General features: G+C 40.0%; 1 protein-coding gene across 1 annotated transcript; it reads left to right on the forward strand.

Annotated features, from left to right (window-relative positions):
- Positions 1-981: 981 nt before the first annotated feature.
- LOC110942978 lies at positions 982-2178 on the forward strand. The gene has a single exon (XM_022184738.1). The coding sequence runs from the start codon at positions 982-984 to the stop codon at positions 2176-2178; it is 1197 nt and encodes a 398-aa protein (XP_022040430.1).
- Positions 2179-12457: the final 10279 nt, after the last annotated feature.

A 12457-nucleotide genomic window follows, 5' to 3' on the forward strand; every position in this document is an offset into this window, starting at 1 on the left:
ATAGATTGCCATTCCCGGTTGTTGAATATTATGTCAAGAATGTATGGTCGAAATTTGGGTTTACTAAAATCATGATGAATGCGGAAGGTTTTTTCTTTTTCAAGTTTGATTCTAAGGAAGGAATGCATAAAGTTCTGGAGGGTGGGCCGTGGATAATACGAAAGGTTCCTTTGTTTCTTAACATCTGGTCTCCTTCGGTAAGCTTGAAAAAGGAGGGAATAAAATCGGTGCCTATTTGGGTTAAATTTCACAATGTTCCCATATCCATTTACACAGACGATGGGTTGAGTTTATTGGCTTCAAAGATTGGGAGTCCAAAGAGATTGGATAGCTATACCGCAGATATGTGTGTGGAAAGCTGGGGTAGAAGCAGTTTTGCTAGAGCCTTGATTGAAGTTAGTGCGGATGAAGTTCTTCGGGATCATATTGTGGTGGCTATTCCGAATCTTGATGATGATGGTTTTATCATGGAGAAGGTAACAGTGGAGTATGAATGGAAGCCGCATCGTTGTGCTACATGCTGTATTTTTGGCCATAATGACCAAAATTGTCCCAAAAAGGTTAATGTTACTCCGAAACACGTTGTTGTGGATGAGGAGGGGTTTATTTCGGACAAGAGGAAGGTGGCTAAGTTTGGAGTGGGAAATAAGAAACAGAAGCAGAAATTTATTTACAGGCCAAAGATTACTAAGTCGGGTGCAAGCACGTCGGGAACAAAGAAGGATAACAATTCGGGTTCCAACCCTATTAAAACAGCCAATGCTTTTGATGCTTTAGCAGATGAGGATAACAAAGAGGAAGAACGCGTAAGTGAGAACAAGGATGAGCCGTATGATAAGTCTAAGCGGATTTCAAAAGGAGATAGTGAGATGCTGGAGGTTACACCAACGGAAATGGCTGATTTCATGGCAAATGAGACGCACCAAAACAGTTCTGAGGGGGCAAGCACTCCCGGTATGCATGGTTTAAATGGGTAGTTTCATGTCTTGGAATATAAGGGGGTTGAACCGTCCCCTGAAACAAAGTGAGGTTCGTGAGATTGTGGCTGAAAATAAGTTAGATTTGTGTGCTATTCTTGAATCGCATGTGGAGGTTAGCAAGTTGGCTAAAGTATGTAAGTTTGTTTTTCGGAATTGGAATTGGACTTCAAACGGTAGTGCTTGTAGTCGTGGTACGAGGATTATTTTGGGTTGGAACGCTGATAATATAGATGTTATGGTTATTGCCCAAACCGATCAGATTATGCACACTCAGGTGATGTTTAAAGCGACCAAAAAAGTTGTGTTTTGTTCACTTGTTTATGCTGAAAATAAATACCAAGATCATAGAGTACTGTGGGAGGATATCTGTAAACATAAGGCGTTGTGTCATGACAAGCCGTGGGTAGTCATGGGGGATTTCAACTCGGTGCTGAATTTTGATGATGCGCTATATGGTACATCGAAACAAACTATTGGAATGCGGGAGTTCAATGATTGCGTTCAACAGGCTGAATTGATGGACATTAATGCTCATGGTTTGCAGTATACGTGGAACCAAAAACCAAAGAGTGGAGTGGGTCTTTTGAAGAAGATAGATCGTATAATGGGTAACGTAAATTTCTTGGATCAGTTTCCGTCTGCATACGCGATGTTCCACCCTTTTAGAGTCTCGGATCACACGCCTTGTATTCTAAAAGGGATGGGTTCCAATGTGCATCGGCCAAGACCATTCAAATTCCCGAATTTTATTGCGTCAAAACCGGAATTTAAGGAAGCTGTTCAGATGGAATGGAATAGAATTGACGGGATCACTATGCTCTCGGTTGTCAAGAAGCTGAGAAATTTAAAGCCAAAGCTGAGAAAAATCTTATTTAACCAAGGTAACCTGCATGATAAGGTTAACGAATTGCGTAAAAAATTAGATGATTTGCAGATCCAGATGGACCGTGATCCACTGGATGGTCAGCTGCGCCAAGTGGAAGCCCAATGTTTGAAAGATTTCCAACAAGCTGCATACGACGAAGAATGCTTTCTTAAGCAGAAGTCTAAGGTAGATTGGTTGTGTGCTGGGGATTCTAATACAAAATTCTTTCATAACATCGTGAAGTCCAAAAATGCTAGAGTGAAAATTCATAGCGTAGTGGATTCTATGGGGACGAGGCACGAAGGTGATGGTGTAGCCGAGGCTATGGTGTAACACTACGCAAATTTTTTAGGGGTGAAAGCTCATGTGGGTACGGGGTACATGGATAATCTGTTCTCTAATGTTTTGAGTAATGAGGCTGCCGAGTACATGGTTCGTCCGGTCACTCGTGAGGAGGTTAAGAGCGCCATGTTTAGTATTGGAGGGGATAAAGCGCCAGGGCCTGATGGGTATACTTCGGTCTTCTTTAAGCAAGCTTGGGAGATAGTGGGAAATGAAGTAACTGATGCGGTGCTTCAAGTTTTTGAAAATGGTAAACTTTTGAAACAAATTAATCACACTATTCTAGCTTTACTCCCGAAAAAAGACGTTCCGGATTCGGTTTTGGACTATCGGCCGATTTCTTGTTGCAATGTTCTATATAAATGCATCAGCAAGGTTATCACCAACCGGTTGAAAGGAAGCTTGGAAAATCTAGTCAGCATAAATCAATCAGCGTTTGTGCCGGGCCGGAAAATCTCGGATAATATTCTCCTTACTCAGGAACTGATGTACAATTATCACCTTATCAGGGGCCCGGCTAGGTGTGCTTTCAAAATAGATATTCAGAAAGCGTATGACACAGTCAGTTGGGAATTTTTGGAGGATATTCTGGTTCGGTTTGGGTTTCATAGTCGAATGGTGAAATGGATTATGACTTGTGTGTCCACTGTTTCTTATTCGCTGTGTATTAATGGTGAGTTACATGGTTATTTCAGAGGCCAACGGGGGTTAAGACAAGGGGATCCAATGTCCCCTTATTTATTCACTTTGGTAATGGAGATTTTATCGTTACTACTTCGACGAGCAGCCACCATGTCCTTTAATTATCATGCTCATTGCGTTAAGGAGAAGATAATTAACGTTTCTTTTGCGGATGATCTCTTCATATTTGTTCATGGGGATGTGGGTTCGGTCAAAAAGATAAAGGAGGCATTGGAGATGTTTACTAACATTTCTGGCCTAGTTCCAAGTCCAGCGAAAAGCACGGTGTTTTTCTGCAATGTTCCTCAGGAGATCAAGCAGGAGATTCTCAACATTATGCCATTTCAAGAGGGTGTTCTTCCGGTACGGTATCTGGGGGTTCCTCTTATATCATCGAGACTTCTTTATAAAGATTGCAGAATTCTGGTTGATCGTATGGAGAAAAAGATTGTTAATTGGGCTACTAGATCTTTGTCGTTTGCGGGCCGATTACAACTTATTAATTCAGTGCTGTCTTCTATGCATATCTATTGGGCGTCGGTTTTCATTATTCCGGCTCGTGTTATTAGCGAGTTAGAAAAAAGGATTCGGAGGTTCTTATGGAATGCAGGATCAGAAGGTAGGATTCGTGCTAAAGTTGCGTGGAAGTATGTTTGCTTGCCGAAAAAGGAAGGGGGTTTGGGTATTCGAAGCATTTCTGATGTAAACAAATCGCTTATGGCAAACCACATTTGGAGCATTATTACCAAACGGGATTCTATTTGGGTGCGATGGATACATGATTACAAGCTTAAAGGTCGGAGTTTCTGGGAAGTTCCATGCAGAGGGAGTATGAGTTGGGGGTGGCGAAAGATTTTGTCCATCCGTCACATCATTCGGCCTCATGTTTGGTCTTCTATTCGGAGTGGGGCTCAAACTAATATATGGAGTGACATGTGGTGTTCGCAAAGTCCATTGAGCTCGCTGATCACGCCAAGGGCAATCGCTAATGCGGGCTTTTCGTTAGGGTCTACGGTTGCGGATATGGTTGATCACAATGGTAACTGGAGATGGCCTCAGGCTTGGCTAGATCTTTTTCCGGTGTTAATTACAATTTCGGCTCCTCTGCTGGTGCCTAATACTATGGATAGATTGGTTTGGAAAAGTTTGGAGGGAAAGCCGTGTGATTTTCACTCGTCAGTGGTTTGGGATACAATTCGGAACCGTGAGAATCAGGTGGTATGGGCTGATATGGTTTGGTACTCTCAATGCATTCCGCGACATTCATTTCACTTATGGTTGGCATTTAGAAACAAACTAAAAACGCAGGATAGGTTGGCAGTGTGGGAAGCGGGTAGTCACACCAACTGGAACCTGATGTGTTGTCCGTTGTGCTACTTTGATCGTGATAGTCGGGACCATTTATATTTCAGGTGTGCTTTTGCGGCCCAAGTCTGGAACGAGGTGAAAAAGTTGGTTAGTTTGGGCAATGTTGATGATTCGTGGTCCTCGGTTGTATCTTGGGTGGAACAACATGCTAAATCCAAGAATGTGGACCACATTGTGTGCAAGTTATTGATAGCGGCTTCTTCATATTATATATGGCAAGAGAGAAACAACAGGCTTTTCAAGAGTATCAAGAGGACGGTAAATCAAGTGGCCGAGGTGATTAAGAATACGGTTCGGTTGCGGCTCATGGGCTTCAGATTCCGGACGCCGTCTACGAAGGAGAGAATTCGTAGAACATGGAAGATCGAAGATACAGATATGGATCCGGGCTAGAGCCTTAATTTGATGTTTTTTTGTTTCTTAGTTGGTTGTTTTCTGGTCGAGTTTTTTTGTGCTTGGTTGTTATTTAGTTGGCTGTAAACGTTGTTTGTCCTAGGCTTGGGTTGTCAAGTCTAGTAGGTGTGTTGCTTTGACACACCCTTGTTCAGCTTTGATTATTAATAAAATTCATCGGGGTAACCCTTTACCCAAAAAAAAACAAAAGTCTCCAGCATATTCTTATTCAGAAAGAGCTGAACATGAGGCAACGACATTGGGTTGAACTCTTGAACGATTACGATTGCGAGATTCGCTACCATCCTGGTAAGGCGAATGTCGTGGCCGATGCGCTTAGTCGAAAAGAGCGAGTCAAGCATCATTCTGTTCAAACGCTATCTGATCTTCAAACTCGTGTTCTTCAAGCTCAGCAATTTTGTGTTTCACAAAATTTGATAAGTGAGGAGTTGCCGCTTCAACTTGAGCTTAAGCTCGAAAGGAAAGGCGATGGTTTACTCTACTTCGAGGATCGTTTGTGGATTCCGAAACAAGACGATCTTCCCACCCTAGTGATGGACGAATCTCACAAGTTTCGATATTCTATCCATCCTGGTGCTGATAAAATGTACAAGGATCTTCGTACTAAGTTCTGGTGGCCTGGTATGAAGAAAGATGTTGCCTTGTATGTATCAAAATGCCTAACTTGTCTCAAAGTCAAGGCTGAACATCCACGACCTTCTGGTTTGCTTGTACAACCAGAGATACCGGTTTGGAAGTGGGAGAGCCTTGCGATGGATCTCATCACTAAGTTACCGCGTACATCTAAAGGTCATGATGCTATTTGGGTTGTTATCGATCGATTAACGAAGTCAGCTCATTTTCTCCCGATTCGCGAGGACATATCTGCTGATAAACTTGCAAAGATCTATGTTGATGAGATTGTTTCACGACATGGTGTTCCTTTGGATATCATTTCCGATCATGATGCTCGATTTTCATTTCATTTCTGGAAGACCATGCAATCTGCTATGGGAACCCAACTAAATCTAAGCACTACTTATCATCCCCAAACAGATGGTCAATCTGAAAGGACGATTCAAACTTTGGAGGATATGCTTAGAGCATGCGTGATAGACTTTGGTGGAAATTGGGATTCTCATCTGCCAATGATAGAGTTCTCTTACAACAATAGCTATCATGCTAGCATCAATATGGCACCATTCGAAGCTCTCTACGGTCGAAAATGTCGTTCACCTGTCTGTTGGAACGAGACCGGTGAAGCTCAGCTTACTGGACCTGAGCTCGTTCTAGAAACAACAGATAAAATCAAGAAAATTCGTGATAATCTTGTGACAGCTCAAAGCCGTCAAAAGAGTTATGCGGATATGCGACGCAAGCCCTTAGAATTTCAAGTCGGAGATCGTGTCCTGCTCAAGGTTTCACCTTGGAAAGGAGTCGTGAGATTTGGAAAGAAAGGAAAACTTGCACCTCGATATGTGGGACCATTCAAGATTGTGGAAAGAATTGGGAAGGTTGTTTATCGACTAGAGCTACCTCCAGAGCTTGGAAATATTCATCCGACTTTTCACGTGTCTAATTTGCGAAAGTGTTTAGCTGACGCTGATCTTCACATACCTCTCGACGAGATCCAAATCGAGGAAACGATGCACTTTGTCGAGAAACCCGTGGAGATAGTGGACCGTACATTCAAGCAGATGAAGAACAAACGGATTCATTTGGTTAAAGTTCGTTGGGAATCCAAACGTGGCCCAGAATTTACTTGGGAACGTAAGGACCAAATGATAACCAAATATCCACATTTGTTTTCACAAGCTTCCTCTAGTTAAAATTTTGGGACGAAATTTCCTGAAGTAGGGGAGACTGTGACAACTGTGCTCTGTAATAGTTGTACGATATAAAACAATGGTGATTATTAATAAAACAATGTGCTTTGGTGTTATTATATGTGTTTTGATGTATTATGTGTGTATTTGTGTTTGGTGATTTTTACAATTCGATTCGATTCCAATTTCAAGCTTTAAATCGCTTTCTAGAAAGTTATACGTGAACTGGTGCATAAACGCAGTCAGTATAACGCAACAAACATTCCGGAATAGTGACATAGGCTTAACATAACTTAAATAACCTCCACATAACTTAGAAATAAGTTCTGGATGGTTTGGTGTGTTAAAATCAACTTTGTTCGATCGCAGGGACTATTTGTGTCAAACTGCGAAACTATACCAATTTGTATAGTAACGAACATTCCGGAACTTGATCATAAGTTAAACATACCCTAAATATCCTTTACATAGCTTAGAAATACGCTTTGAGGGATTCGGTATGCTAAAATAAACTTTATTGATCAATAGGGACTAAAAGCGTCAAAAAGTGCACAAGTTTGCATTCTCGCGCATATTTTACGTTCTGAATATATCCGGATATCCAAAAATTCATGTAATCATTAAAATATATGTTTTAGTGTTTGGCATGATAAAATTCCATTCGTCGCTTAATTTGGATCGTTATTGCGTTCGTTACGACTCCCGTCGTAATTAACCGAACAACGCAACCGTACGACCAAACGAACCGACATCCGAGAAATTTTTGAGCATGTTTTGAGTTCCCTATACTTTAACATCATTTTAGAGCCTTGAAATAAGGTTAACGGGGCTTAAACGTGTCAAAAATGAGCCGAAATGCAAGTTTCTGATGTGCAGGGACCTGTTTTGACAATCTGCCAAAGTTGGCCAGGCGGCCCTCGTAAGCCAAGCTTAATTCTTACGCGGGGCGCGTGAGCCTGTTAGACAAAAACTTTGGATTCAGCAATCTGGGCTAAATTCAGGGGTTTTAATGTAATATTTGCAATACCTGGAGCTGGTTTTTGACTCCTATTGTATTCTAATACCATTAACCCACATGTATGGCCAAGATTTCACCCTCTAAACACTTGGAATCATCCTATTGATCCTAACTTCCTATAAATAACAAGCTTCCTCATTTGGGTTCTTCACACTTGATCTGAATTCAGCTCTAAGTTGGGGTGTTTACACTTCATACCTGAGCTATTTTAGATCAAACATCCATCTTGGACCCTTTGTAAGTCCTCTTCTTGCTTGTTCTTGTATTTCAAGCATGAAAGTCAAACAAGTTTGACTTTCAGCTTTGACCAAGTCAATGGTCAACACAAAGTTCCGTTGAACTTTGCAACGTGAGCGTAATCACGATGGTTATAGTCCCTTGTGACTATACCTACTGATTACCACGTTGACTAGGCGTAGTGACAAGTCGTAGTTTCGGCCAAAATGCGTGATTATGCGTATTTTGTAACCAAACTACTCTAGGGTATCAAACCGTTTGTTTTGATATCAAAACCTGTTTTCTAACTTAACTAAACATGTTCTAGCATGTTTAGCTCGTCACTCTTAGTTTGGTGCTTGTGTAGAGTCATAAGTCAAGCGGACTAAACACCCGCTTAGACTTTCGAACACGACCCGTTTGGTCGATCGTTAGGATCTGACCAAACATGTTTAGTAACCATAGTAGCATAGGGAATAACCTTTCAAGATTATACCTTATGGTCACTTAGGTTTAATTAGTCGCATGATAGGTAGTTACATGCCTTTGGTAAATTACCAAAATACCCTTTTCATACATAATTGGTAATTAAGCATATGTAACCTAAACTTTTGACACGTAACTAATTATGTAACATAATTAAACATGTATGGGCATATAATACTTGTCATAGGACTAGTTAGACGTCTCGAACGCGCTTTTGCGTGCACGACGCGTTAAAGTAGCGTAAGCTACCTTAATGGGTCGCGATGGGTCGAAAGCACTTAGGTTAGGTTCCGATTTAGAATGTAGGCTTTGTTAAACCATATCACGTGAGTTCCAACACTCATTTGGTTTACAAGACCTCATTCTGTGCAATCTTCCGATTTAGGCGTCTATTGTTTGACTAGTGATTCAATTACTAGGTGCTGTTTGATTTCTTTGGTTTGCTCAAGTTTGTTGAAGTTCTATTGATTGAGGATACTTTGCACTCCATGTGAGTACATAGTTCCCCTATTTTTCTGTTTTTAAATGTTTTGGGGTGATTCATATCTACGAAATGTTTTCAAGGTTAAACGATGATTTCAAAAACGATTAAAACGATTTTTACTAAACTAACAACGATTTCAATAATGTGAACAAAACTTGATGGTTGTAGTTACATAATGAATGACATTCATTAATTTTGGCCCAACAGACCAGTATTAGGTTATGGTACCATAGGATCTGACAAATCCCGTTATTTTACTACACCCATGGTTATGTGTGGGGGTTGTGGGTAGCGACTGAATCTGATGTTTGTTAACTTACCCTTTAGTGGTTTGTTAACTCGAGAAGCGATAAACGAGGTGATCGAGTCACGAAGGTTTGAATGTTATTAACGAGACGACCATATATAAGTTATCACAATTAAAACGAGGACGATTTAAACGATTTGAACGAGTAAACGATTTGGAAACGGTTTGGAAACAATTTGGATACGATTTGGAAACGATTTGGAAACGATGTTAAATAATCTGGGTAAACGATTGGTTTTTGGCTAGTGTTTAGATAACAGGACGGGTGTAATGTGGTGAAAACATGGTAGATACGCCGCTGGTACTTCTTATATATAAGTGTTTTCAACATATTATATACCGTGGCGTTATTTAGTTCACTTGGGTAAACGATTTTGGAACAATATCACACAAACGAGGTTTTCGAAATAATACGAGTTTTATTAACGAGATTTTATTAACGATTTAATACGAGATGTTTTACAAATTGCTTTACTAAAACAAATGTTTTTGGGTTAAGAATCATGGCTACGAGATTTTATAAACTATAACCCGCTTGATTTGAGTTGGTTAATTAAGTTGCAATATTACACTCTTTTCAAAACAAAGTTTTAAATGAAGTATTGCAACATTTAAACTAGCCATGGATCTGACACTCCTATAAAACCTATGTACTCGCCAGCATTTCCTTGCTGACTAAGTTTTTACATATGTTTCAGGTGTTGTTGCTTGATGTGGTTTCTAGGATGCATGCGTCACGTAGGATCTGGACAAGGCCTTAGTGACATAATAACAATGATAGTCAATATTTAACGTGTTTGTTATGTGTCAAGACAATGTAATGTTAATATTTTCAATAAAACGAAACTCTTTGTGTATCCATGGTTGTGAAACAAAAATTCTGTTGCAACACTCCCCGGCGTTTCCGCCGCGGTTTTGTTGTTTTAACGCGGTCGGGGTGTGACAAAACCACCAAAGGGTAAGTTAACAATCACAGATTCGGTCGTTACCCATAACCCCCACACATAACCATGGGTGTAGTCTGATAACGGGATTTGTCAGATCCTATGGTACCATAACCTAATACTGGTCGGCTTGATCAATGTTAATGAATCTCATTCGTTATGTAACTACAACCAACAAGTTCGTTCACATTATCGAAATCGTTATTTGTTTAATATAAACCATTTTAATCGCTTTTGAAACCATCGTTTAAACCTCGAAATCATTTAACACATATGAATCACCCCAAAACAATTGAAAACAGTAAAATAGGGGAACTATGTACTCACTTGAAGTGCGACGTATCCTCAATCAAAAGAACTCAACAAAGCTCAAACAAGGAAATCAAGCAGCACCTAGAAATTGAATCACTAGTCAAATAATCGACACCTAAATCGGAAGATCGGACAGATTGAGGTCTTGTATACCAAATGAGTGTTGGAACTCATGTGATATGGTTTAAAAAAGCCTACATTCTAGATCGAAACCTATCCTAAGTGCTTTCGACCCGTTACGGCCCATTAAGGTAGCTTACGCTACTTTAACGCGTCGTTCGTGCAAACGCGCGTTCGAGACGTCTAACTAGTCCTATGACAAGTATTATATGCCTAAACATGTTGCATAATCAATTAAGTGACAAAAATTTGTGTTACATATGGTTAAAATTCAATTATGCATGAAAAGGGCATTTTGGTCATTTACCTAAGGCATATAAACTACCTATCATACAACTACTTAAAATAAGTGACCATAAGGTATAACCTTGGAAGGTTATTCCCTATACAACTATGGTCACTAAACATGCTTGGTTGGATCCTAATGATCGAGCAAACGGGTCTAGTTCGAAAGTCTAAGCGGTGGTTTAGACCGCTTGACTTATGACTCTAAACAAGCATAAGACTAAAAGTGACGAGCTAACATGTTAAAACATGTTTAGTTAAGTTAGAAAACAAGTTTTGATATAAAAAAAAAGTGTTTTGATACCCAAGAGTAGTTTGGTTACAAAATACGCATGAATACGCATTTTGACCGAAATTATGACTCGTCACTACGCCTAGTCAACGTGGAAATCAATAGGTATAGTCACACGGGACTATAACCATCGTGATTACGCTCACGTTGCAAAGTTCAAACGAACTTTATGTTGACCATAACCTGGTCAAAGCAGAAAGTCAAATACTATTTGACTTTCACACTCGAAAAGCAGTAAAAGCACAAAAGAAACTTACAAAGAGTCCAAGCTAAGAAGTTTTGATCTAAAGATTACTCAGGTATGAAGTATACACTTCAACTTAGAGTAAAATCAGACCAAAGTGTGCAGAAATGAAATGACATGGTGGGTTTATATAGATTTCAGTAAACCGTTAGGATCATTGCTCGTATTTCATGCTTCGATCTTGGCCCTCCACTTGGGCACATGGTTTTCAAAACCATGGGAATACTAAAAACCATCAAATAACAGCCCAAAGTATCCCAAATCAGCCATTAAAAACCATCAAAACCAGCCCAAATGACCAGGTGCAATGTTTCTGTCTGGCAGGCTGCCGCGCCTCGCGTAAGATACAGCTTAAGGAGGGAATGATCTTGGCCATACAATTGTTAGGAAAGGATCGGAGGACTTGTTCATCGCACAAACCAGCCCATAGCATCCAAATCAGGGGTTGAAAACCATTGGAACAAGTGGTCCAGATTCAATGTTTCTGCAAAACTGCTGTTCTAGTGATGGCTTACAGACACGTAAGCCCATCCCCATACGGTCCGTAAGGAGCTTGCAGGTCAGCAACTTTCAGAAATTGATAATTTGGTCCCTCCACTTGAGAAACTTGATTTTTGATGCATTTTTGACACGTTTAAGCCCCGTTAACCCCATTTCAAAGCTCTAAAATGAAGTTAAAGTATAAGGAACTTAAAATATGCTCGATGTCGGTTTGTTTGGTTGTACGATTGAGTTGTTCGGTTAATTATGACGGAAGTCCTAACGAACGCAAAAATGATCCAAATTAAGCGACGAATGGAATTTTATTATGCCAATCACTAAAATAAAATATTTCAATGATTACATAAAATTTTGGATGCCCGGATATATTCAGAACGTAATTTATGCGCGAAAATGCAAACTTATGCACTTTTTGACGCTTTTAGTCCCTGAATGACCAAAAAGTTTATTTTAGCATACCGAACACCTCAAAGCCTATTTCTAAGCTATGCAAAGTATGTTTATGGTATATTAACTTATGATCAAGTTCCGGAATGTTCGTTATTATACAAATCAGCATAGTTTCGCAGTTTGACACAAATAGTCCCTGCGATCGAATAAACTTGATTTCAACACACCAAACCCCTCAAAACTTATTTCTAAGTTATGTGGAGGTTATTTAAGGTATGTTGAGCCTATGTCACTGTTCCGAAGTGTTTGTTGCATTAAACTGATCGCGTTTACGCATCAGTTCGCGTATAACTTTCCAGAAAGCGATTTAAAGCTCGAAATCGAACAAGAATTGATATGTGCA

The sequence above is a fragment of the Helianthus annuus genome, chromosome 5 (genome assembly GCF_002127325.2).
Source record: "Helianthus annuus cultivar XRQ/B chromosome 5, HanXRQr2.0-SUNRISE, whole genome shotgun sequence".
Taxonomy (NCBI): Eukaryota; Viridiplantae; Streptophyta; class Magnoliopsida; order Asterales; family Asteraceae; genus Helianthus; species Helianthus annuus.